We start from the raw sequence: 27,788 nt of genomic DNA, 5'->3' as shown, positions 1-27,788 counted from the left end.
CAGCAGAGAGTTCTAGCTGCTAGCAGGCCAGACTTGAGGGGTTCCCCAAACTCTTCGATGCTAAAACTCAATGCTCTCAGTGCTAAAACAGAAACAATCCAAGGCAAATCAAGATGGTTGCTCAGTCATCCTTCTAGTTGCTGAGACTTTTAAATCATCTGGGGGGCAGGGGGGGCTTGTTTTAATTTGTTAAAATCACCATGGGTCCCAAGGCTGGGACATGGAGAGGCTGGTCAACATCTTCATCTTAGCTATGTATTGGAACCACACAACAGGCTCCAGAAAAACCTAGAGCAGGGTTTTTCAACAGCAGCATGACTGACATTTTAGGCAGAACAATTCTATTTTGTAGGGGGCTTTCCAGTGCATTTTGATAACATCCCTAGCCTCTATATATGCCAGTAGCACACACACACACACCACTCCTCTGTGACAATAGAAAGTGTCTCCAGATATTTTCAGATGTCTGGGAGGGGGAGCAAAATTGTTCCAGCTGGGAGCTACTGCTCAGAGAGATGTCTCTGGCTGCCTCACTAAATATGGGGCTCAGTCGCCTCAGTCATGTCCAACTCTTTGTGACCCCACGGCCTGCAGTTCCCCCAGGCTCTTCAGTCCATGAGCTTCTCCAGGCAAGAATACTGGAGTGGATTGTCATTCCCTTCTCTAGGGGATCTTCCTGACCCAGGGGTGGAACCCGCGTCTCTCATGTCTCCTGCATTGACAGGCAGGTTCTTTACCACTAGAGCCACCTGGGAAGCTAAAAATGGGAACTGTTGGGTACAAATCAAGGCTGGAAAAGGGAAGTGTCCTGGCTTCACAGCCATTCTATTTGCCACATACAAGACTAATAATGACCACTGTTCACTCTTGGGTAGAATCAGAAGCAGAGTTAGGCTGAGATCCCCCTTTTGAGGCAGGAGGTAGGTGCCCCTTCCCCCAGTGTAAAGCAATTGGAGAGTCATCCCCTGCAAGCTGAAACTCCAAAATATCAATAGCAGGACAATTGAGAGAGGAAGCTGGGCCCTGCCCAGATAGAAGAGACCATGTATTTCTCATTCTCCAAGTCAGGACACCTCCCCGACTACACACGTGCAGAAAGGCTCCTTGGAGGTCAAAAGGAGAGTGATCCTAAGTGAAGCTCCGCCCATAGGCTCTTCGGTGGAATCCATCTCTGTTAAGAGATGCATGTGCACACACAGGAGGACACTGAGATAAACCAAATACGGACTCTGAACCAGGCAAATCAGAATGACTGGCCAAAAGAAACCCAGAAGAAATGTCCCATACAAATGATTTAAACCACCACGACAGTGTGACTCTCTCTTTCGTATGTCTATCCATAAGTACTGTACTTTTTCTTCCTAATAAATACTTTGTAACATTACTTTCCATCTTTGTGGAAATTCTTCTGCCTCAAAGCTGAAGGGGCAGGGCCTTGTCACCGACCACTGGTCTAGTGGCCGGAATTTGGTGCTCTCACCGCCGTGACCTGACCCCAACCTCTGGCCGGGAACAGAGGCTTCACGGCAAGCCGTTCCAGGCCCACACCACCCGAGATCCCTGTGACAGTGCCTCCTGGGCAGGTGGCCCCTTAAAAAAGCCTTCCCACAGGATGTTACAAGGATTACTTCCTGCCCTATGGAATGCTCCCTAGGAAAACAAAAGAGAGCTTTATTCATGAAGGACTTTATTCATGAAGTAGATTACATATTGAAGCCTCTGAGAAGTCTCACCATAAAGGAAGCTGTTTAAATTTTACAACCCAGATTCATGCTGAGGTCAAACTACCCATTAAATACCGTTGTTAACCTCCCAACTGTAGGTTCTTCCGAAACTCTGGTCCCCTCCCTGAGATTTCTGAGAAGTTTCAGAGAGTTTGCGTTCTTGTGTTCTCTTCCGGCTCTGAGCTCAGCCTTCCTCTGAACGGTCCAGCTCATTCATATTGCACCTCTTACCACTTCCCTTTATTTCTGCTCTGTGCTGACCTAGATGTAGACTTCGGTTCCCTTTCCATGGTGCCCCCTTCCCCTAAATACCCGCACCAGGAATTGTTGTGTTCACTGGGCTTTACCAAGGTTTATGGTGGTGGAAATCTTTATGTGATTTTAGCTCCGTTTGGCCTCCAGACTGCCCTCGCACCTCCCCAAGGCACCGTACATGCAGCCTCCTCCACTCCCCCCCCGATTCCGTTCCCACTTTATTGTACAAAACAACTTTGCTTTCCCTTCCTTATTGGTCTTGGAATTGCTTTTGCACTCTCAAAATCTTGTGAACAGGTGACCACATAATCTATCATCCAAACTATGACAATTTAGAGAATGAAAGGGGATCTAATAATAATTTTGCTGGGACCACAGTTGTACACCAGGAAAATCCCCAACAAATCAGGGTACCTGGTCATCATACAGCTGTGTTAAAGACAAAGGGTTGCCTGCTCTTGAACTTTCCCATTATCAATAGAAAAGAAGGCAGAGGCTTGGAAATCTTTGTGTTTCCTTCCTACTTTCATCTCCCCTCTCCAGTCTCTATAGATGGAATGGATCCGTAGAATAGGTGTTTTCTTAACGATGTGAATCACATCATCCTCGAAGATGAAAGTGGCTTCCATAAGCTTTGTTTTTAAATGAAATTTTCTTTTCTCCATTGCATTTGCGTGCTAAGTTGCTTCAGTCATGTCCAACTCTTTGAGACCCCATGGACTTGCAGCTCCCCCACGCCGCCTCCCTCCACACTTGCTGCATGGCCCTGGAAAGCTGCTGTGAAAATGTGCGTGGTGATCAGCCACAGACCTGAGTGTGACGCACGCGTTAACCTCTGCAGGGAGTCAGCTCCTTACACGGCAGCACAGCAGAGACGAAGTCCGGGAGCTGGTCCCTGAGTGGGGTGAGCCCTGCTCCTCAGCCCTGGCCTTATGAGGGGCAGGGGAGAGAGACGGCTCTTCTTTCGGCCAGTCTCTCTCAGGAACCTGCCTCTGGCTCAGAGTGGCTGAAATGACTATGTCCCTTGTCACTCAGATGTCACCCCTTTCCATTAGAACTGCACCTTGCTTCCAATAAATTAGAAGAAATACCAAGTCGTTTACCTCCATCAGAATACATATTATGGTTTTTGAGCATGGGCGGGCATGAACACACACAGGCACGTGCAAAGACACACACACACACATGCACACATATACACACATATCTAGAGCAAAAGCCGCATCAGGATACAGATAGGCACAGGTCTGACTCTCCACTCTGAAGCATCTCACGAGCCTCTCATCAGTGAAATACAATGGAGGCATATTCCACGTGGTCTGGTGATGTCCTCCTGGGGCGGCTGAAAGGGGGCACGTTGGCATAGACAGCAAAGTCATCCTCTTTCCTGGGTGCCAGGTTGATCACGTTGGAATATATGGCATCGGCATGGCAGGAAAGCTCCTTTAGAGACAGGATGCAGGTGAGAGACACCAGTGATTCCAAAGACAGAACAGGCTACCGGGGTCCCTACAGGACAGCAAGTGGAACCTCGGGTTCTTGCTGAGCAAGCTCTGATCTTCAAAAACATTTCTTTTAGGGCTGTTCTCTGCCTCACCACCACAATACCTGTGTGGTGCCTGCCTAGGAACAGCATGAAATCCTGGCAGAGATAACCAGGAGACCCTCTAGGTATGACTCAGCCATTTCCTTACCAAGGATTTGTGGAGAAAGTTGGTCTGATGCTTCTGTTGTTTCTTAAATAGTCCTAGAAGAATTAATAAATTCAGAGTCAGTCTAAGTTGGGGTGGTAGCCATCTTTCTTTGATTGCTGGACTTAGGGTTGAACTTCAGAATGCAAAGCCACCACGTTCAACCCACTGGCCCTCTGAGACTGGGCTAAGTGCCCAGGAAGAGACAGGGAGAGTGAGCACTGTTTTACCCTTTATGATTTTCGTTATTATTTAGATATTACTTGGTATCAAAATTTATTTTAGTTGATACATTTGAACCATGTCTGTTCAGATTGCTCATGTGTGACTTTTAGCATAAAGAGTTTGTACCATAAACAAATCTTGTTGCTCTGTGCTGAGTCCCTGGCTACTCCAGAGAATAGACCTACAGCCTCCCTGTTCTCCCCTCCCCCAAGGCTGCCCCAGAGGAAAGACACCCCGTTCCTACCCTCAGTTTCCCCCCTGTCCTCATACTTAGCTCCAGGGCCAGCTGGTCAACTCACTCTCATGCCTCCATTTTTTCAGAGTCACGGACAAGAGTCCCACCAGGAGCAAGATGAGGGCCACGACACCAATGGAGCCAGAAACAGCTGTGGCCGCTGTGTCTAGGCTGAGGGAAGTGAACGAGAGAATGAGGACACTTCAGTGCCCTAGCCGGCTGTGGGGACTATCCACAAGGTGGCCCTGGGGCCTCCCCACTGCTGGGCTTCCACCTCCCCAACAGCCAACCATCTCCTGCCTCCATGTCGACCCTCTTCCCTCTGCCCCGATCTCCATGCCAAGGTCCCACCCACACCAGTTCCCACACCGGGCCAAGCAGACCCCCCTTCCAAGATCCCCGATACTCCTCCAGGGGCCAGCCCTTCTTTCACCCACCTGCTGGGTAGTGTGGGGCCTGACGTTGAGGTGGTGATGTTCTCTGCAGAAAGGGAAAGGAAATTTGAGAGTAATTCTTTAACACATGCTATAGACTGAATTGGAGAAGGCGATGGCACCCCACTCTAGTACTCTTGCCTGGAGAATCCCACGGATGGAGGAGCCTGGTGGGCTGCAGTCCATGGGGTCACAAAGAGTCGGACATGACTGAGCGACTTCACTTTCACTTTCACTTTCATGCATTGGAGAAGGAAATGGCAACCCACTCCAGTGTTTTTGCCTGGAGAATCCCAGGGACGGGGGAGCCTGGTGGGCTGGCGTCTATGGGGTCGCACAGAGTCGGACACGACTGAAGCGACTTAGCAGTAGCAGCAGCATAGACTGAATGCTTGTGTCCTGCCAGACTCATGTGTTAAAATCCTAACCCCCAAGGTGATGGTGTTTGAAGGTAGGGTCTTTGGGAGGTGAGTAGGTCAAGAGGGTGAAGCCCTCATGAACGGGATTAGTTCTTCTATAAAAGAGACTCCAGAGGGTCTCCTTGCCCCCTTCAAACCTGTGAGGACACCGCAAGAAGACAACCATCTAAGAACCAGAAGCGGGCTCTCACCAGACATTGAATGTGCCAGGGCCTTACCTTAGACCTTCTGGCCCCCAGAACTATGAGAAATGTCTGTTGTTTATAAACCACCCAAACAGTAATTTGTTATAGCAGCTGGAAATGACTGAGACAACACATACCCAAATGAACTCTATGGGACCCTAAACAGTAATATTAGCTACCTTACACTGGGGGCTGGATATATACCCGGCACATTCATTATCTTATTCATTCTTCATAGACAGATAATAAGCTGGAAGCAATCATTATACCCACCTCACAGTAAGGAAACCAGCCCGCAGAGATCAGACTTGCTCAAGGTCATAGAGCTAGACAGTGGCAGAGATCAGACTTGAACCCATATCTCTCTGACCTGAGTTAAACTGCAGCTTGCTATCAGGCTATTGTTGTACTCCTGAGTTCTGCCATTCTTACAAAGGGTCAACAGCCACGGCAGGATGTTCAAAAAAAAAAGACAATCAGGAGGATGCAGGCAACCATCCCCAGGGAGGCGCACATGTGAGGGATGGGGAATGGTCAGGACACCGGGCAGTTGGAATGGAACCAGGCAGAGGTACCAGCTGTTACAGCCTGCCCATGTTTGGTGAGGAGGTGATGGTGTTATCATCCACACTTCAAAAATTTCTCCTGCATCAAGGGACGGAGACACTAAACTTATCCCCTCTCCATTCAGTCTGACCCTGGATTCTCAGAGTTAGAGGGAATCTTAAAACACATGTAACCCAATCTCCTACTGTATAGATCCTCAGGGTCAGTTACTTGCTGCTACTAAGTGCTGGAGTCAGTGCTGGAGTCCATGTTTTCAATTCTAAACTCAAAGCTTTCTTGCCTGTACTTAGGCCTCTTCCTATTCCTTCCCCCTTAAAGCAGAGCTGCATGGTTTAACGCAGCTCTCCAGACACATCTTGGGAGCTGAGATGCAGAGACTGCTGCTGGAGTGGGGAAGAGGGAACCTACTGGATCACTAGGGCAAGCTAATACCCACTGACGATACATAATATCTAAAGGCAGAAGTACTGCACCAAGAATTACAGCTCCTGGAGCACGAAGGCTGGGTGGATTTGGGTCAGGTACCTCCATGGTTCACTTCCTCTTGGCCTTCTTTCCTGTCCCCCTTCTAAGTATGACAGCTGGCTCACCAAGTTTCTCTTTAACAGACCCTGCCCACTGTCTGGGCAAAGGGTAGGGAGGGGACTTGGAAACCAGATCTTCCAGTGCCCACAGCACCAGCAGGGAATTACTCAAGATGAGATACCAAGACACAGGACTTGAGTGTGTAGGCAGTGGTGAATGTCGTACAAAAGCCCAGAGTGATAAGACAGGAGCCTGGGGTACCAGCTGGAGGGTGCTGGCCAGGCAGGGCACATCTGTTCTCAGCAAGGAAGACAGACAACATGAGACTGTCCATTTAGGGCCAGAAAAGGGCAAAGGCCTGTCCTGGGAAGGCCGAGGAAGGTCAGTGGGCATAACAGCATGAAGGATGACATCGTGAAAGAATCTGAGCTTGAGGGTCCCATGGCCTGGTCTCAGGTACTCAAGAGAAACTTGTGTGATCTTAGGACAGTCATGTCACCTCTCTGAGTCTCATTTTCCTCATCTGTGGGATGGTCATAGTGTTGTTCAAGAACTAAATGGTCAGACTATTATTTAATAGAAACTAGCAGCCACTTTCCCAGAGCTGGCATTTTGCTCATCTTACCCAAGCCGAGCAACTGAGTGGTGGTGTCTAGGACTTACCGCTGGAGTCCTGGAACATATGGTCGGTCAAATTCATCTTGCCCAGGGGTCCACCCAGAGGTTTTTGTTCCATATACTGATCTTCCCAGAACAGGGGGTTCCTATTAGCTCAAAGCAGAGTTTCTCAGAGGTACTCAGCAGCCGCTGGCAGACACAGGCCCCTGGGAATCGGCAATTCTCTTCTCCTCGCTGTGTTTCATGCTTCCATAGGAACCTGTCTGATGCAGAGAACGTTAGACTCTCACCTCTGGAAAGGAGGGCCTCAGGGCCCTGAGATAATTTCTTTCTCTTAAAGAGGCCATCTTCAGACAGGCCTTCCCCAAGCACACGGTCCAAAGTCAGCATCCCAGCCTCTCTGCCCCATCGCCCTCTGATCTCTTAACTAGAATGTGAATTTACCACAACCACTGATTAGTTTGCTTGCTTACTGTTAGTCTCTTATCACAAGAACATAAGCCCCACAGGAACAGAAAGCTTCCCTGTTGTGGTCATCGCCATATACCCGGGGCCTAGAACAGTGCCTCTCCAATTCATAGGTTCAACATACATTCGTTGAGTGAATGAATGAATAAATGCCCAAGATTCTTCTGAGGAACCCAACCAGGGTCACTCAGCCTCTATCAGAACCTTGGCAAGTCTCCACCACAGACTTTCAATCCCTTCATTGATGGTAAATCTTTATCCTTTGAAGGAGAAGTTGATTTAAGACAGTCCAAAGACATCTGGGCTTCCCTTGTAGCTCAGTTGGTAAAGAATCTGCCTGCAGTGCAGGAAACCTGGGTTCGATCCCTGGGTTGGGAAGATCCCCTGGAGAAGGAAATGGCAACCCACTCCAGTATCCTTGCCTGGAAAATCTCATGGACAGAGGAGCCTGGTGGGCTGCAGTCCATGGGGTCGCAAAGAGTCGGGCACGACTGAGTGACTAACGCTTACTTACTTAAAGTCATCTGAACCAACCAAACTGGATGATAAAGTAGGTGATGATTGATCTGGGAAGTGCCGATTGTGGAAGTTGAGGCACTTTGTCTGCAGAACCAAGAGCAGTGTCCCAGCAGAGCCTGGAGGAGGTGGCCCCGCCTGGGTGCGTGGAGAGCCGAAGGGGCCGGGGTGCAGAGGACACTGCCCAAGAGCTGCCATCACGACCCCTGCTGTGGGTGGGAAGTGGGGAGAGATGGTGTTTAGCACCAAATGAAAGAGGATCTGTCCCCCTCCACCCCCCCACCCACGGCCACACCCCCACAAAGAGACCTGCAGGAGACATCAGGAACCCCCCTAACAAGGCAGGAGTCGGAGCCCAGAGCCCAAATGACATAGATGAGTCACTAAGCCCGTCTGGACTCAGTTTCCCCCTTTGGGGAATGGGGCGACGGTGAAAAGAATAAGGTAGGACTACAAAACGCATCACCGGCTCAGTGGACATGAGTCTGAGTAGACTCTGGGAGTTGGCGATGGACGGGGAGGCCTGGCGTGCTGCGGTCCATGGGGTTGCAAAGAGGTGGACACGACTGAGCGACTGAACTGGACTGAACAGAATGACTAGTTCCTCCCCTTCGGGTGTCTTCTTTGGATGTGCTCCCCGTGTACATTGTATTGTTTTTCTAATAATCATCCTAATTGCTCAAGTAATACTAAGAACTCCTCTGTGGAGGATAGCCTTTCTAAGTGTTAAGAATTGTTTTTATTTTTAATTTTGAAAGAAGGAGGGAACATCATAATTTTTTAAGTTTGGGGCTTCTGAAAGTTTTTATTTTATTAGGAACATTCATATGACTATAAACTTAAAAGGAACAGAAAGATAGTCCTTGAAAAGGTGCTTTTCTACTCTTCACCCCAGGCAGCTAGTTCCTCTCTCTGGAGGCAACCAGCGTACATAAGGTGCTCGTGTTTGCTCATGAACACCTTATGTATATGAGCAAACACACACACACACACACACACACACACACAGACGTATAGATGCATACAAGCAATACAGTTTTTTTCCTGTGGATGATAGCATACTATATATATTAATCTGCCTCTTGCCTTTTCACGTGATACACATTGGAGTTAATTCGTTATCAATATGTAAAGCTCTTTCTCATTCTTTTTTTCATCTGCCAAGCGTTCTACTCCATGGATGTCCATGGTTTATTTAACTGGTCTCCTTGTGGACATTAAGGCTTTGTTTCCAATTTTTACTCTTCAGAGGATGGTGCAATTATTAAACATATTCAAACATCATCTGCACAGGTATGAATATATATATGTAACATTAGCTTGTTAAGGCAGCTTTGAAATCCAAATATTAAGAAGTCAGTGTTACTTTTTAAATTCCAAAAATGTAATGTTACCCAACTGACTACCCAAGTAATTTGCCAGATTTCAGTTCACGTCACCTTTGGCTATTTCCTGAAATCAAAATGCTCCTCAAAGAACAAAGATCTGAAAGCACTAAGGATATTCAACAGAGCGGCCTCATCTCAGGAGGCTGTCCTCTATAAGAACCAAATGCCATCAGCAGAACAAGTGCAGTGTTTCCCCGGGTGACTATGAGGGTAGAATAACTCGCAATGGCACAGATATTTCCAAGTGCTTCAAACAAGAATTACTGAGACCCAATCCATACTCTAGAGTGCTGCAGTCCATGGGGTCCCAAAGAGGCGGACATGGCTCAGCGACTGAACAACTGCAATCCATAGTCTGCTTAACATAAGGAGACCAATGGTCTAACGCAGCAGGCAGTTCCCAAAGTGTGGTCTGGGAATATCCTAGGGGTTATCCTGGGGGTTCCAGGGAGCCTTTCAGAGGTTTGGGAGCATAAAAACTCTGTCATCATAGTGCTAAAAGGTTAGTTGCTATTTTCACTCTCTGTGTTTCTCAAGGTCCAGTGGAGTTTTCCAAAGGCTACGTGACATGTGATATGGCAACAGACTGACTGCAGAAGCAGATCTGAGAATCTAGTTCTCTTTTACCAAGCTAGATATTAATCATGAGATTGGCAAAAATGTCAAGCAATACTTTTGTTCTCACTAAATTTTTCATGATTTGGAATATATGGTTAATTTTTCATAGAAGTGTGTTAACTGTATTAATATGTAATGGTTATAGTACTTCTTTAAAAATTAGTTAAGACTTATTTTTAAATTGTCAGTTTTAATTCCTAATGTGGTAAATGCAGATGGATACAGCCTGCTGCTGCTGCTGCTAAGTCGCTTCAGTCGTGTCAGATTCTGTGCGACCCCATAGACAGCACCCCACCAGGCTCCGCCATCCCTGGGATTCTCTCGAAAGAATACTGGAGTGGGTTGCCATTTCCTTCTCCAAGACCAGCTGTTCTCAGATTTTTTGGTCTCAGTGCCCCTTTATACTCTTTTAAGAGTATATACTTTTAAGACTATACTCTTTTAAGAGTATAAAGGGGCACTGAGACCAAAAAATCTGAGAACAGCTGGTCTGAGTTTCTTCACCATAGGGTGGGTGTGGGCACTTTACCAAGGGTGTGATCAAGGAGCACAAACCAAAAGATGCAGGAGAAACAGAAATGGGCTTCTTCAAAGAGCCGTATGTGTCAAGGAGAACAGATAATCTCTTGGAAAAGAGAACTCTCTGGGGCCTCCTGGCTGGCACCATGGCAGCTGTGTAGACAGGCTCTGCCAGAGAGGACAGAGCCCTGGTATGGGGGACAGGCTCTGAGGTGGGGCGACCGGAGAGAGGAAGCAGAGCTTTTGTGCCAGACTAAGCTGCTGACTGTGTACCCCTTGGATTCCGGGGGTCACCTGTCCTGCCCCAGACAAATTCACACTGCTGGCTAGGGCCTGAAATTCTAACGAAGTGTTTCATTCTCTTGGCCAAAAGGCAAATTCAATCCCAAACAACGTTAAGTGCTCAAGCTTACACACTTGAACACTTAGATGTTATTTAGATTCATTAGAAGGTTGCATTTTATTAAAACAAAAATGTGTATCCATGCCTGGGTTAGGGTAGTTGAGTGAGGGATGGGGGAGGGGAGCGCAGGACGGAGGATAGGAAATAAGTCTGGAGGCCAAAAGTTATTAAATAATGGACCATAAGAGCTATGCCTGGACCCATGATGGCAGAGCGCCACTAACAGCAGAGTTTGATCAAGCTAATTCTGGGAAACTAAAATCAAAGAAAAGAGTCCAATCCAGCCAAAATTTTAAAAAATTTTATGGTGTGTACCCAGCAGAACAAAGCAGGCTACAGGGGTAGAGAGGATTTAGACATGGGCCCTGGGCTCAGAGAGTGGTATCCCCTGTCCTCCCAGCCCAATCTGCCAGGAAAGGTCTCCACTGACGCCCCCAACAGCTGTAAGAAAAAGCAGGTGTGTGGTCAGTGCTCAAGTGATGTACCAACAAAGGGCTATTGGATCAGAGAGGAAGGACAAACCATTCCAAACTTGGGCAATGAGGGAAGGCTGCATGGAGGAGGTGCCATTTGTGCTGATTCTGAACAATAAGAAAGCTTTCTATAGGCAGTGCTGAGGCTCTGGAAGTACCGTGGTGCCAGGAGCAAAGGAATATGCAGTCATTTCTCCCTTGGTGAATATCTGAAATTATTCATAAGAGGAGGAATCCTGGACACCTGAGGCTGAAGGGAAGCTATCACCTAGGATGGTGGAAGGAAAGAGGGCCAGAATCTGGGGAAACACGGTGTGGGAAAGACAGTTCACAGACGAGAACTCAAGAGCCCTGTGTGGGCCAAGATCAGGTCTGATGCGACTCAACCAGCCCACGGCCAGCGCCTGGAACGTAGCAGGCCCACAGTAAATGCTTGCTGTGTGAGGGAAGGATGGGACACACTCCTTTTCTCCAGTCTGGCCAGACATACTGCTGTAATCAAGTGGGGTCATCAGGAGAAGAGGGGGGAGGGTGTTCAACCAAACTTCCCCCTGGCTTCCGCTGATGTCACTATTCTTACCATTTCTGGGACTTCAACCGCTTTTCTGGTTGTTTTTGCAAATTTTCATTTCTCAAAATAGAAACCCTGTGTCCTCTTGAGGTTTATTATAGAGCCATTTATTGGACGGGAGTTGCTGTAAAGATCATCTTTAGGTTTTCAGTTTGCACAGTGGCTTATTTGCAAGCTTCAAACAGTTACCTTAACATTTGGCTTCCTAAGAAAATGAGGATGTTAACCCCTTAGGCTCCTACAGAAGTTCAGCACTGGACCTGTAAAATCAGCAACTGTCCACAGGTGACTTAACAGGAAATGATTTCAAATTCATTGGAATTACTGGCTTTTACTGGCTCTGGACATGTACTTCATTCGATTTTAAAACAATACAATTTTTAAGGAAAGCATATTTTATCGAGTACAAAATGGAAACACATCTCTCATACACATCTCATGATTTCATTTACGATTCAGAACTGGGAACATCTCCCTGGCCTCCACGTAGCAGTTTGAAGGATTAGGCATACAACTTATCCCCATTTGTAGATGAATTGACAAGGATTCCCAGGGAATGAGGAGTGAATTGCCCAATGACTCTGCGAACCTCAGGAGGAGCATCCAAACACATGTCTCAGGATCACTTAGCCTGTCCTTCATTTCCTACACAGGTTGTTTCTCTGTATGTGGGAGCACTTTATTAGCTGTACTGGCCATAAAAATGTTTAGAGTAGCCAAGGATGGTTGCTCAGGTTGTTTATTGCTCAAGGTCATGACATCTAAGGAGACTACTCCCATCATAGATATCTTTGACTACTGATTTCAAAGGTAGGTGATTTATGTCCTTACTACAATAATTTTCTGAAAAATAACAATAAATTATCTACCAAAAATCCATTTATTATGATAATTTTCTGACAGATGGAAATAAAAAGACTCTTGCTTCGTAAGTAAAGCACAAAGAGGTTGATGAAGACCTCGTTAACTGAAAACATCTACAATGATTAGTGCTTCCAAACAAGGAGCTGCTTTTCCAACTGCTGTTTTGATTTTTATCTAAAAAATTTTAAATCCTATATAAGTATTTGTGTATTGGCTAAATTTAAAATTTTGCCTTATAATTCAAATTGTCCACCTGAACAGTAGTTCAGAGTTGCTAATTTTAATCTACCAGATTTTAAATATGATATAACTCAACTTTTGTAATAATGAATGTTCATTTCCATTACATATATACAAAATAATTGTGCTAGTGCTCAGTCATCCAGTCATGTCTGATTCTTCAAGACCCCATGGACTAGAGCCTGTCAGGCTCCTCTGTCCACAGGATTTTCAAGTAAGAATACTGGAGTGGGTTACCATTTCCTCCTCCAGAAGGTCTTCCCAATTCAGAGATCAAACCCTTGTCTCTTGCTTGGGCAGGCAGATTCTTTACCACTGAGCTACCTGGGGAGCCCTACAAAGTAATTATGTACATTCATAAATTAGAGATTGCTGTATAATGATTACCCTGAAATGGTTACCACAGTAAATTTAGTGAACATCTATATCTCATACAGATACAAAATTAAAGAAATATAAAAGAAATTTTCCCTGTGAAAATATCCTAAGTAAATCTTAGGATTTACTTACTCTCTTAACAACTTTCATATGTAACATACAGCAGCGTTAATTATATTTATCATGTTGTACCTTACGCTGTAGTACTTGTTACTTTATAACTGGACGTTTGTACCTTTTGACTGCCTGCATCCAATTCCCCCTCCTCCACCTCCATCTCTGGTTACTATAAATCTGATCTCTTTTTCTATGTTTGTTTCTGAAGTATAATTGATCTGTAGCATTATGTTAGTTCCTGTTACACGGCATAGTGATTTGATATCTCTATACATTTCAAAATGATCACAATAAGTCTAGTCACCCTCTGTCACCATACAAAGATACTACATAATTGTTGACTATATTCCTTATACCATACATTTCATACCCATGACTCATTTACTTTGCAAAGTCAAGGTACTTTGTACCTCTTAATCTCTCTCACCTATTTTTCTCCTCCCCTCCGACAGCCTCTTTGTGTTTGTCCTCTGTATCTATGACTCTATTTCTGTTTTGTTATCTTTGTTAATTTGTTTTGTTTTTAGGTTCCATATGTAAGTGAAACCATACAGCATTTGTCTTTCTCTGTCTTGCATATCTCGCTTGGCATAATACCCTCTAGGTCCATTCATGTTGCTGCAAATGGCAGGAGTTCATTCTTTTTACAGCTGAGATAATAGAATAATAATATTCTATTACTTTCCTTCTGCCCTATATAGAAGAAATTTCTTTAGGACAAAAATTAACTGCAGTTACATTTCATAGCTTGCTACATAATATTTTTAAAAGTTACACATTCTAAAATGAGAAATTAAGCTCATATATTATTTTCCCCATGATATTGGAAAGAAAAAAGGTATCAAACCCAAAAACAGAAATTGAAAACCTGCCTACAGAAGGAAAGAAATAAAATGATTTGTGGACTTCCCTGGTGGCACAGTGGATGGGAATCTGCCTGACAACGTAGGGGACACAGGCTCGATCACTGGTGGGGAAGATGCTGCATGCCATGGAGCAACTAAGCCCATGCACCGCAACTATTGAGCCCACGAGCTGCAACTGCCAAGCTTACACGCTGCAACTACTGAAGCCCTCGAGCCTAGAGTCTGTGCTCTGCAACAAGATAAGCCACCACACCCGGAGTCCCCTCCGCACTGCAGCTAGAGAAAGCCCATGCAAAGCAACAAAGACTCAGTGCAGCCAAAAAAAGGAGAAAATGGTATGCATTGTTGAATAAAACTAGGGAGAGAAAAGGTGAAATAACAAAAGGATACAGATAAGAGTTCAGAGTCATAGATTTCACGGAATGTGTCACAGAAACGTGAGCAGGATCTGTATTTACATTTTCATTCCATTGTCAACCACAACTGATAGATTTCAAGGAAAACTAGAAAAAAATGCAAAGAACCCAAATAAATAGCCTTGTACTTTGAATGTGAAACAAAGGCTCACTCTTGTTGAAAACTACCCATCTCAGGTAGGAAATGTTTACTTTACATAAGATGATGCAGATTGGAAGTTTAGGGAAATATAATGGACAAAAATTCTTCTAAATGGTGAGGAAAAAATACACTAGATTCTGTTTGCATACATGTGTGCTCAGTCGCTTCAGACCTTTTGTGACCTCATGGACTGTAGCCCTCTATTCATGGAATTTTTCAGCAAGAATACTGGAGTAGATCGCCATTTCCTTCTCCAGGGGATCATCTCAAAACCCAGGTCGCCTGCACCCTCTGCCTTGGCAGGCGGGCTCTTTGCCATCGCACCACCCGGGAAGCCCAGATTCTGGTCACTTTATCACATTTCAAAGGATTTGTATGTTGCCAACACTTTGAGAATGAAATAGATCAATTGGAAAATAAGAAAGAGCACAAAGATTGAGAGCATTTACCGCTATTTTTGTGTGTGAAGAATCTGAAATGAACATTAATAGTAGTATTGCATATTCAAATTTCAAATCTGATTGGAAAAAATATGTGATTATTAAGGCTGCAAAACAGATTCTATATGATAAAGAAAATATTGGCATTCTCTTGTTGAACACATAATATACACAATTATGTCTTTAGCAAGACATTAGCATTCAGAGGATCACCCAAGAAAATATATGAGTGTTCAAATGAGATTCTTCATTTACAGAAATCATTAAAGGATAATAGCAACAGAGCAGAACATTCATCCAGGATACAAACACCAAATAGCATACACACTGGTTAGTGAATGAAAAAACAAAAGTCAAATAATTAAAAAATAGGAGACTTGTTGACCAAAACAGTTTTGAATTCTTAAGAAATGTTAACAATGAATAATTCTTAACAAATGAATATTGTTAAGAAATGCCTCCTGTGAAAACTATATGCAGGTCAAGAAGCAACAGTTAGAACAGGACATGGAACAACGGACTGGTTCAAAAATTGGAAAAGAGTACATCAAGGTTGTATATTGTCACCCTGCTTATTTAACTTATATGCAGAGTACATCATGCAAAATGCTGGGCTAGATGAAGCATAAGCTGGAATCAAGATTGCTGGGAGAAACATCAACAACCTCAGATATGTAGATGATACCACCTTGATGGCAGAAAGTGAAGAGGAACTAAAGAGCCTCTTGATGAAGGCGAAAGAGAAGAGTGAAAAAGCTGGCTTACAACCCAACATTCAAAAAACTAAGATCATGGCATCCAGTCCTATCAGTTCAGTTCAGTTCAGTTCAGTCGCTCAGTTGTGTTGACTCTTTGCGACCCCATGAATCGCAGCACGCCAGGCCTCCCTGTCCATCACCAACTCCCGGAGTTCACTCAAACTCACGTCCATCGAGTCGGTGATGCCACCTAGCCATCTCATCCTCTGTCGTCCCCTTCTGCTCCTGCCCCCAATCCCTCCCAGCATCAGAGTCTTTTCCAACGAGTCAACTCTTTGCATGAGGTGGCCAAAGTACTGGAGTTTCAGCTTTAGCATCAGTCCTTCCAAAGAACACCCAGGACTGATCTCCTTTAGGATGGACTGGTTGGATCTCCTTGAAGTCCAAGGGACTCTCAAGAGTCTTCTCCAACACCAGTCCTATCATTTCATGGCAAATAGATGGGGAAATGTAGCAGTGTCATATTTCATTTTCTTGGGCTCCAAAATCAATGCAGTGACTGCAGCCATGAAATTTAAAAATGCTCACTCCTTGGAAGAAAAACTATGCCAAACCTAGACAGTGTTTTAAAAAGCAGAGACATAACTTTGCCGACAAAGGTCCATAAAATCAAAGCTATAGTCAAAGCTGCTGCTGCTGCTGCTGCTGCTAAGTCGCTTCAGTCGTGTCCAACTTTGTGTGACCCCATAGACGGCAGCCCACAAGGCTCCCCTGTCCCTGGGAGTCTCCAGGCAAGAACACTGGAGTGGGTTGCCATTTTCTTCTCCAATGCATCAAAGTGAAAAGTGAAAGTGAAGTTGATCAGTCATGTCCGACTCTTTAGCGACCCCATGGACTGCAGCCTACCAGGCTCCTCTGTCCATGGGAGTTTCCAGGCAAGAGTACTGGAATGGGGTGCCATTGCTTTCTCTGATAGTCAAAGCTACTACTGGTTTTTCCAGTGGTCATGTATGGATGTGAGAGTTGGACCATAACGAAGGCTGAGCACCGAAGAACTGATGCTTTTGAACTGTGGTGTTGGAGAAGACTCTTGAGAGTCCCTTGGACTGCAAGGAGATCCAACCAGTCCATCCTAAGGGAAATCAGTCCTGAATATTCACTGGAAGGACTGATGCTGAAGCTGAAGCTCCAATACTTTGGCCACCTAATGTGAAGAACTGACCCATTGGAAAAGACACTGCACTGATGCTGGGAAAAACTGAGGGCAAAAGGAGAAGGGGTGACAGGGTGAGATGGTCGAATGGCAGCACTAACTCAACGGACTCGAGTTTGAGCAAACTCAGGGAGACAGTGTGGACAGAGAAGCCTGGCATGCGGCTGTTCTTGGGGTTGCAAAGAGTCAGACACGCCTGAGCAACTGAACAGCAACAGCGAGAAATGTTAAATATTACACAGTTAAACATCTAAGACATATCTCTTGATGTAAGCCATGTGAAACACTTATTCTTAGATTTGTAAATTTTCAGAATGCCAATATAGCTATATGACATCAAAGAAATTTTTTTTCCACAGCAAATTATATAGCTAGAGGAAGATTTTTAGTAGACCGTCAACACCATAACAAGAAAACACTGAATCTAGGCCGTAATCATAACTGAGGGGCAGATACAACAATGACAAAGAAGTTATGACAAACTTAATGGATTTCAACATAAAATCCCCCCAAGGTTCTAAGGCTGCCCATTATTTAAGCCTAGTACTAAGTAATATAGCAAAAGTTCTTTCAACATTGTCAAATGCTGTTATATTATCCAAGAACTGCGAGACTTCAGAGAAACATCGGAGAGCATTGAAAGCAGTGTAATCAGACTTGAGACAACCATCAAATAAGTGATGAAAAAGTCAATTGAAAACATTGTGACTTGAAAAACTCAATTAGAGGCATTATGGGAAAGTCTTTCAGAAATCATTGATATTAATAAAAACATAGATTTTTAAAAATAGGCCAAAGCTATGCTCTTGAAAATATATTTTTTAAATATATTTGTTCAACACTAATTTGGCGTAAAGTTTACAACAACGTAAATATGAAAAAAGCAAAACTTAATGTACACAATATATTTGAAAAATCACAGGGATTTAAAAATGCTTTAAAAAAACACAGTTTAACCCAATTCATAAAACAGTTAATGAAATATTATTGATGCCAAACAAATTGTAGTCTTTTGACATTGATGCCAACTTCTCCAAAATAGAAAATATTAAATAAGGGAAAGAGAAGACTCATTTTATCTGTGAACCTAGGACAGGTCCTTTTACAATCCAAAGGTCAACATCAAAATAAAAAATTCTCTTCTATTAAAATAGCAGAAACAGCAATAGCTCTTTAAAAGATGCAATATTCTAGACAACGTGTATAATTTGAAAAAAAAATTATGAAAAGTATGAGCTTCTACAACCATTAAAAATACATGATTAAGGGAATTCTCTGGCAGGCCAGCAGGTAGGACTCCGCGCTTCCACTGCGGGGGGCCTGAACTCTATCCCTGGTCAAGGAATACGATCCAACAAGCCACACAGCACAGCCAAAGCCAAAAAAAAAAAAAACCAGGCCAAAATGGAGGACCATGGTAGCAAATGTGCCAACGATGAGACATTGATGTTAGAAAAATCTAGTTGACTCACATGAAATGCGTCAATGCATTTGCATCTGTAATATATTGGGCACACTTTACTAACACCATTGTAGCTCTCAGGATATAATAACCTTGGCAATATCAGTCACCAGTGGAAAACATAGTTTCTCACAATTAAAATTAGTAGAAAACTACTTAGCATCTTTCACTACTTTTTCAGTTAACACCCACAGTGTCACAAGGAACACTGTCAAATCTAGTGACCAAGACACTGGAACGAGGAGGACTGACATTATCACAGAAAGTGTTATTATTATTATCAGGCATAAATCTGCTTGCTAACGGTCGGTGCCTCCCAGCGACTGCCGGCATGTCGTCCAAAGGCCTTACACAGGCTGTGACGCCTGTCACCACCTGGCTGCCCGCATTTCCAGCCTTGTCGCTTAGCAGTTTCTTTTACACTCAATACCACCACCAAACTGATCTTCGTTTCCCAGACCCTGGGCCATCCTTCCCTGTATGTAGGCACCCGGATATCTTCTTTGTCTCCTATTTTTCCACCAGGACTAAAGTGAGCTGTCCCTTCCTCCAGGAAGCCTTCTTTCTCACCAGTCTCTACCCCTCAAGGTCACTAGGCCAAGAGACTCTCCTACACTTCATCTCAGACCACAGCACTCGTCACACACAGCTGAAGTCTTCTGTAACCTTGTCTGGCCTCCCCACTAGACTGAGACCCCTCCCCAAAGGAGCCAGGACTCACCAATCATTGCATGCTGCTGGAAACCCAGACTCGGGCACCTACCTGATGCTCAAGAAATGTTTAGACAAACATGCATGCAAATGGCCAGTTACATAAATAAGTACAGTTAAATAAGTACTATCTCACTAACAAATAAAGTAAGTTAAAACCATATTTTTTAAAAATGAAAATTCTCAGTCTTGGCTAGTGTTCTGGACACTCTCTGACAGATGGGCAAATTGTTACAATCTTTGTGAAGAACAATTTGGTGATATGTATCAAAAAGTCCTGGACATGACCATACTTCTTTGACCCAGCAACTCCACTTAGAGGAATTTATCCTGAGGAACTTGCCAAGGATGTGTGCAGAGATTCAGCCCTTAAAGACAGGTGACTGCCAAACCATTTTTAAGGGCAGCAGTGGAGACATATCCTTGATACTCAGAGATGGTGGACTTTTGTGTCAACTGTGGGACATCCATAAAGTGGAATAAGATTTAACCATTGAAGTGTTCTGTGAAAAGATGCTCACGTCATATTGCTTAGTCGACCAAAGGCAGATAAACACAACAGAATATCAAACACTCTCCATCAAAATGAACACATCGTATGTGTGTGGGTCTGTGTGTGTGCACTGCGTGTTCTTCATTTCCCCACCTAGCAGTATATTACGGCCATCTATGGGTCCACATCTTGGAAAGACAAACACCCAAAGGCTAGTGATGATTTTCTCTGGGTGATGAGCTTCCTCGTGACTTCATAGGCTCCTTTCTTACTCTTCTGTGCTCTCTAATTTTTCTGCAGTAAATGTCATTGTGTTGAGAGAGAAGAGGAGAGAGCTTCCCCCACTCCCCAGGGCATCAGGCCCTCACAGGAGTGATGATAAAAGGGAAGAGACTTAGAATTAGGAGAGTAGGGTTGGGGGGCAGATGAGTGGAAAACTCTAAGGCCTCCAGTACCATGATAACGGAAACCTTGGGAAGTGAAGGTAGTTCTTTAAAAGAAGTGTTCAGAAGTGAATGGAATGGCCAAAGGCAGCCCAGGCATAATTGAAGTTGCCCATGAACCCAGCAGCTGGAGGAAAAAAAAAAATTCTCCTGACAGTAGAACTTCTTCTCACAACCCCTAGCTTTCCCTTTCTATTTATGGAGCATCTCTCCTTGCATCTAACAAAGCTCTAATTTATCTTGCAGTTCTGACCTCTTTCTAGTAACGTCTGCTACTTCTAATGTAGGTCAGTGAAGCAGTTTGCGATGAACCTGTTTTCCTGATAGGAATATATTTTGATATGTGATGAGCAAGGGTTAGACCATCTTCATTTTCCTGGGATCTATTTTAAAACACATTTCAGTAAATGTCACATTAATCTAGTGCACCCAGAGCCTGATCCTCACTGCAGTCACTTTATTTATCTCATTTTGAAATCCAAAAGCCATATGCAGAGGAGATGTTAAGTAAATACCTGTTGTGAAGCAGGAGGGACCGCTGTGAAACAGGGAGCCAGGGAGGGAGCCAGGCAGAGCTCCATCAGTGGCTTGGGAAGACTCTGCTGCTGGAGCAAGGACTCAGGTTCTAGCCCCCTATCCTCCAGGCCTCCTCCTCCATCGTCCACCAGACACCCTGCCAGCTTTCCTGGCTTTTTCATTTATGTGTGCATCCCAGAGGAAGGACTTGCCACATCACTGGTGCATTGTTGGGGAGGGGGCGTGAGGATCCTACCAGGACCCCCTGAAGGCCTCCTGGCACCTCCAGCATCACCCTCCTGGGTGCTGTCTCTCCATCACCCTTCTCACCACCTCCCTCATCTTTATCCCCACCCGGCACACCCAAGGGCACACTGCCAGGATTTCAAGGTGCGTTCAACTAGAGACGCGGCTGAGTCCTTAGAAAGGTGTGTTGACTTTCTCCCCATCGCTCTGTGGACCCCTGAACGGGCATATGTGGGCCTCACTCCTTTCTTCCCTGTCTTTGAGGACGGAGAGCTCTTCCGTCAGCTTTAGGAGCAGGTGAGAGGGCTGAAAATGGCAAGTCAGCAAAGAGGTGCCAGCCTGCCACGTCTTGTTCATTCAGCACGAAATGAGCACCTACTATGTGCTCCCTGCCTTGAAAGACTCTCAACCCCGTTAAAAGCACACAGAATTTCCCTCCACATTTTCTCAAACTGCCCAACTGCTCCCTGGGGGTGGTGACGTGCCCGTGTAGCCTTGCTAAGATTAAGCCTTATCACTTTTGTCTTTGTTTTTTCATCCATTTTTCCCGTTTCTGAAGGTCGTAGTCTTTTAAGGGTGCCCTGGTGGCTCAGACGGTAAAGCGTCTGCCTACAGTGCGGGAGACCAGGGTTCAATCCCTGGGTCGGGAAGATCTCCTGGAGAAGAAAATGTCACCCCACTCCAGTACTCTTGCCTGGAAAATCCCATGGACAGAGGAGCCTGGTGGGCTACAATCCATGGGATCGCAAAGAGTCAGACACGACTGAGCGACTTCAAAAAAATAATAATAATAATTAGCTTCAGCAAAAGTGAAAAACATCTTTATCTTGTTCTTCCCATTGAAGCTGCTGCCTCACAGGTTTAGGTTACCCACCCATGGTCTTTTCTTCTGGATTCTCACAGAAAAACTTAACTTGAAGGTAACTTTGACCAACTCTGTTGTCAACATGCTGAAAGATGTTTTTAAAAGCTAGTTTGTGGTTTGTTTTTCCAGAAGTAACTTACTAAACTTTTGCTCAAATAAAATGTTTCCCTCCTTTTATTTACAGCCACACAATATTAGTAAAGGGTCCCGAACTATGGGTCCCTAAAATATGTTGCGGAGAAGGCAGTGGCACCCCACTCCAGTACTCTTGCCTGGAAAATCCCATGGAGGAGCCTGGAAGGCTGCAGTCCATGGGGTCGCTGAGGGTCGGACACGACTGAGCGACTTCACTTTCACTTTTCACTTTCATGCATTGGAGAAAGAAATGGCAACCCACTCCAGTGTTCTTGCCTGGAGAATCCCAGGGACGGGGAGCCTGGTGGGCTGCCGTCTATGGGGTGGCACAGAGTCAGACACGACTGAAGTGACTTAGCAGCAGCAGAATATGTTGAGCAATAGACAAATCACTTGCTGCTAATAATTGCACTTAAGAAAGAAATGGGTTTTATTATTTCAAAAAGACACACAGCACCCCAGTGTTCATAGTGACATAGTGACATTATTTACAATCGCCAAGATAGGGAAGCAACCGAAGTGTCCATCAACAGATGAATGAGTAAAGAAGATATATATAATGTATAATAAATACATATAATGGAGCACGACTCAGTCATACAAAAGAACAAAATTTTGCAAGTTGCAGCAGCATGGACGGACTTGAAGGCAGTATGCTAAGTGAAATAAGCCAGAGAAAGACCAGCACTGTGCAGTATCACTCATACGTGGAATCAAAAAATACAACAAATGAGAGACTATAACAAAAAAGAAGCACTCGCAGATACAGAGAACAAACTAGAGGTTACCAGTCGGGAGAGGAGGCGGGTAACATGAAGGTAGGAGAGTGGGAGGTACAAATTGTTGAGTGTAAGATACTCAACAAAGGCTCCTGGTGCAACGTGTTGTACAATGCGGGGAATATAGCCAATATTTTGTAATAGCTGTAAATGAAAAGTAACCCTTAAAAATCAAATAAGAATTTTTAAATTTAATTAAAAAAAAAAAGAAAGAAGTAGGTTTTGAAGTCCTTCCTAACAGCTCTTTCTGTCACTTTTTCCCACCCCACCTTGGAACTCCAGAGCCAAGTTTCAAAGGGGTTTAAATAAAGGGTTTATTCCCTGGCTCATTTTTTTCAAATGTCAAGGCCTCAAAGACTGTCAATGAATTAATTTAAGACTCTGCCAAGTTGGAAAGATATTCACCCTGAAATCCATTTAGAAGAACTACCTACTGCAGGATAATTCAATTCACCCTTCAGAGACTGGGAACAAGAAACGGCAACTCATTTGGAAAATTAGCCTTCCTAGGTCTTCTTAGGAGAAGGCAATGGCACCCCACTCCAGTACTCTTGCCTGGAAAATCCCATGGACGGAGGAGCCTGGTAGGCTGCAATCCATGGGGTCGCTAAGAGTCAGACACGACTGAGCGACTTCACTTTCACTTTTCACTTTCATGCATTGGCGAAGGAAATGGCAACCCACTCCACTATTCTTGCCTGGAGAATCCCAGGGACCGGGGAGCCTGATGGGCTGCCGTCTATGGGGTCGCACAGAGTCGGACACGACTGAAGCGACTTAGCAGCAGCAGCAGCAGCAGCAGGTCTTCTTAGCAGCAATCAGAGGGCATTGAATAAAGAGGTTTGAGTAAGTCCTGAGTTGGGGGTTGGGGGCTTAGGAAGCTTAGCTGCCTAAGCTAAGCTTAGGGGAGCATGGGAGCTGCAGCTGGCCGAGCCCCGGGCTGGACCTGACTCACTCCTTAAGATCAGCTCTGACATGAGAGACGCTGTTGTCAAGAGGCCTAAAGGGAGCCCTCCTCGGGGTGCCTGGCTTTGATGCCGCTCTCCTAAAACGGCTTTTCAGGGAGAATTAATAAGCATGTTTTGGAGAGACTGGCATTCCTCTGATCTGCTAAACAGATAATGAGAATTTCTAGTCATTAGAGCAATGATACCAGATCAAAATTCCCCCATGACACGCACCAGCATGAAACCACTAGGAAAATGCCGGCCGTGTGGGAGGGCATCAAAAGCCCCCTGATCCTTGAAAATAATTTGAGGTTTCCTGCCCACCCACACAATGTGGATTCCCCTTCCAGGTTTTAATTTTCAGCATATTCAACAGAAATTTGCACATGCGGAATTAAGAGTTTCTCAGACTGTTGGAAAAAAAATTTTATTTAGGAAAAAAGTCCTCTAATTTCAGGTGTAAACCATCAGTGATTAAGTGACAAAGGCAGCCTAATTCTATTTCCCTAGCGAGCAGACCTAGGATCACAGGTGTAAAGATCCTCTCATTTTACAGAGGCAAAAGCTACCTGTCCTAAGCCACTTAGGACATGAGGAGCCGATGAACCCAGGTGTTCAGAGGCCCAGTCCTAGGCTGGTTCCTCGCACCACCTAGAAATCTATGATAATGCATCATCCAGGGTCTTGTTAGTGAGTCCCTTTCAAATTCAGGCAGGACCCACAGGTAGTGGGGAAACCCCTGTAGTTTCATTTCAAGTGAGGCCAAAAATGAAGCTTGTGCTGCTGGTCAGGGTAGAGGGGAAACTTGCACTTGAGCCAGACATACCAGCTTTCAACTTCTGACTCTTCACCTCGTACTAGGTGGGTAATCTCGGGCAATTTACCAGAGCTCTCTAAGCCCCAGTTGCTTTATCTGAAAAAGTAAATATCCCCACCCCACAGAGCTGGCTGGACAATAAGTTTAAAGGCGATAACATTAATGAAGCTGGTAGCCCTGATGCTTAATAAAAGTTCATCCCCCTGCTACTTGCTGCCACCTGAATCCCTTTATCCTAGAACCAAGGGTCTGTTACAGAGCAAAGCATTGCTAAGTGTAATCAGTGACTGAACAACTGAAAATAGAAGATCCAAAAGCTGATTCTGAAGACTTTAGATTCCCAGGACAAAAGGCATCTCTAGTCTGATCAGAGAGTTGAGGGGAAAAGGGAAAGGTGGGAGAAGGGAGACCAGAGCAGTACAGACCAGAGATGTCCAATAGAAATACAACGGCAGCCACATGTGTAATTCCAAATGTTCTCGTAGCCACATTAAAGAGAGTAAAATGAAACAGGCGGCATTCATCTTAATAATACATTTACCTGCAGTTCAACCCTTGTCCTAAGAGACTTAGACATGCTCTAACCCCATGGATGGTGTTCCTTCCCGTTGTTCTCGTAAACAGCTATCAGATTACGCATCTGATTTGGAAGTTTGGGAATCTAAACAGCTGTCAGATTACGCACAGTGCTCTAGGGAGCAGCGTAAGGGAAGCAGGAGGTGCCTTGCTCTCTAATCCCTTAAGGCCCATTTTATTCTTGTGGAGCCCAGATGCCAGACCAGCGGGAAACAGAAAGCAGTCCCGGCCCTCCGAGAGCGGGTTACCTGTGTCCTGGGCCAGCAGCAGCAGCGCGAGGGGCCGTCCATGTCGCAGGGCAGCTGCGCTCACCACCGGCTCTCCCCGCTCTGCCCTGGCCTCTTGGCCGTGCCCCTCCCTGGAGCGCCTCTTCATTTCCTCCACCGCCTGGCTGGGCTCAGAGGGAGATACGCCAACGGCTGCTTGCAGAGCTATCTTCATGCTGTGCCGGGGTGGGCCTCAGCAAAACCACAGAGATTTGCTTTAGATTCCCTAGCATTCTTTTTTTTTAAGCTCTACCTCTCTGTAACTCCATCCTTGCTCCCATCCTGAGGTCCTTTCTCAACTATTCCTGCTGAGAAACTAATTCATACCAAGGAGTTAATGGCTCAGTGAGCCATCTTTCCCAGCTATATTTGCTGAAGGACCACATATTAATAAAAAGAATAGCTGAAATTGATCGAGTGCTTGCTAGCACCAGAGTGCTTAAAAGGATCTCTGGCTGGCTCAGCATCACTAATCATCACGAAAATGCAAATCAAAACCAAGGCCCCACACCTGTCGGAATACTGCATAAATATGAAATCTAGGAAAATGGTACCGTTGAATCTATCTGCGGGGCGGAACAGAGACACAGATGTAGAGAATGGATTTGTGGACACAGCAGGGAAGGAGAGGGTGGAACGGATGGAGAGTGTAGCACTGAAATGCACATACCACCATGTGTAAAACAGGTAGCTGGTGGGAAGCTAGTGTATAACACAAGGAGCTCAGCCTGGTGCTCTGTGAACTCAGAGGGGTGAGATGGTGGCAGGGGTGAGGGGGGCTCCAGAGGGAGGGAATATGTTTTTACTTATGGCTGATCCATGTTGTTGTACAGCAGAAACCAGTACAACATTGTAAAGCAATTATCCTCCAATTAGATAATTTTTTTAAGTCAACAAATAAAAAGTATTGATGAGAATGTGGAGAAAAAGGAACTCTTGTGCACTGTTGGTGGGAATGTAAGCTGGGGGAGCCACCGTGGGAAACAGATTGGAGCTTCCTCAACAAATAGAACGACCACACAGTGCAGCAATGCCTGTCCTGGACATGTGTCCAGAGAAAGTGAGAACACCGATCAGGAAAGGGATCGGTGCAAAGTGTTCATTGCAGCACTACTGACAATCGGCAAGATACAGAAGCAACCTAAGTGTCCATCATTAGACGAATGGATAAAATAGATGTGGTATATGTACCTACAATGGAACACATGTGCCTGCGTGCTAAGTCACTTTAGTCGTGTCCGACTCTTTGTGACCCTACAGACAGTAGCCTGCCCAGCTGTTCTGTCCATGGGATTCTCCAGAAAAGAATACTGAAGTGGGTTGCCATGCCCTCCTCCAGGGAATCTCCCTGACCCAGGAATCGAACCCTCATCTCTTATGTCTCCTGCATTGACAGGCGGGTTCTTTACCACTGGCACCGCCTGGGAAGCCCACAGCAGAATATACTCAGCCATAAAAAAGAATGAACTCTTGCCACATGCAACAACAGGAATAGACTTAGTGAAATAAGCAGTCAGAGAAGACAAATACTAACTAGATGATTTTACTTATATGTGGAATGTAAAAAACAAATGAACAAGCATGAAATAGAAGCAGAGTCATGGATACAGAGGACAAACAGGTGGTTGCTGGAGGAGAACAGACAAACGAGGGACATTGAGGTACAAATTTCCAGTTAAAAGTAAATGAATCCCAGGTATGGAATGCAGTGTGGGGAATACGATTGTATATAGAATCTTCGTAATGGTAACAGAGGGTAATTGTATTTATTATGGTGATCATTTTGAAATGTATAGAAATATCAAATCACTATGCTATGTAATGGGCTTCCCTGGAAGCTCAGCTGTAAAAAAATCCGTCTGCAATGCAGGAGACCCCGGTTCTATTCTTGGGCTGAAAGGATCCCCAGGAGAAGGGATAGACTACCCACTCCAGTATTCTTGGGCTTCCCTGGTGGCTCGGCTAGTAAAGAATCTGCCTGCAATGCAGGAGACCTGGGTTTGATCCCTGGGTTGGGATATCCTCCAGAGGAGGGTGGCAACCCCCTCCAGCATTCTTGCCTGGAGGAGCCTGGTGGGCTACAATCCATGGAGTTGCCAAGAGTTGGACAGGACTGAGCCACTAAGTACACAGCATGTGCTATGTGACAGGAACTAACATAGTGCTGTGCGTCAGTTACATTTCAAAAACAAACTCAGAAAGACATCAGATTTGTAATTACCAGAGGCAGTGGGGGGTGGGGTGCGGATTGGATGAGGGCAATCAAAAAATGCAAACTTTCAGTTATAAGAGACATAAATGCTAGGAAAGTAATGTACAAAATG

At 45.0% G+C, this 27,788-nt stretch overlaps 1 protein-coding gene across 4 annotated transcripts; it reads right to left on the bottom strand.

Annotated features, from left to right (window-relative positions):
• Positions 1-1,670: 1,670 nt before the first annotated feature.
• Positions 1,671-25,847, bottom strand: LOC113906329. Of its 4 annotated transcripts, XM_027564304.1 has the most exons (7): positions 25,447-25,820; positions 7,861-8,071; positions 6,924-7,141; positions 4,568-4,610; positions 4,195-4,301; positions 3,674-3,726; positions 1,671-3,422 (listed from the first exon to the last, which is right to left on the bottom strand). In XM_027564304.1, the coding sequence occupies exons 3-7, from the start codon at positions 6,994-6,996 to the stop codon at positions 3,264-3,266; spliced, it is 435 nt and encodes a 144-aa protein (XP_027420105.1). In that variant the 5' UTR covers positions 6,997-7,141; positions 7,861-8,071; positions 25,447-25,820; the 3' UTR covers positions 1,671-3,263. The 4 variants fall into 4 exon arrangements, with proteins under 4 accessions (XP_027420105.1, XP_027420106.1, XP_027420103.1 ...); XM_027564305.1 differs by lacking the exon at positions 7,861-8,071 and having other exon boundaries at positions 6,924-7,137; XM_027564302.1 differs by lacking the exon at positions 7,861-8,071 and having other exon boundaries at positions 25,447-25,815.
• Between the last annotated feature and the right edge of the window lie 1,941 nt (positions 25,848-27,788).

The sequence above is a fragment of the Bos indicus x Bos taurus genome, chromosome 16 (genome assembly GCF_003369695.1).
Source record: "Bos indicus x Bos taurus breed Angus x Brahman F1 hybrid chromosome 16, Bos_hybrid_MaternalHap_v2.0, whole genome shotgun sequence".
Taxonomy (NCBI): Eukaryota; Metazoa; Chordata; class Mammalia; order Artiodactyla; family Bovidae; genus Bos; species Bos indicus x Bos taurus.
This window is presented reverse-complemented; position numbering and strand designations above follow the sequence as displayed.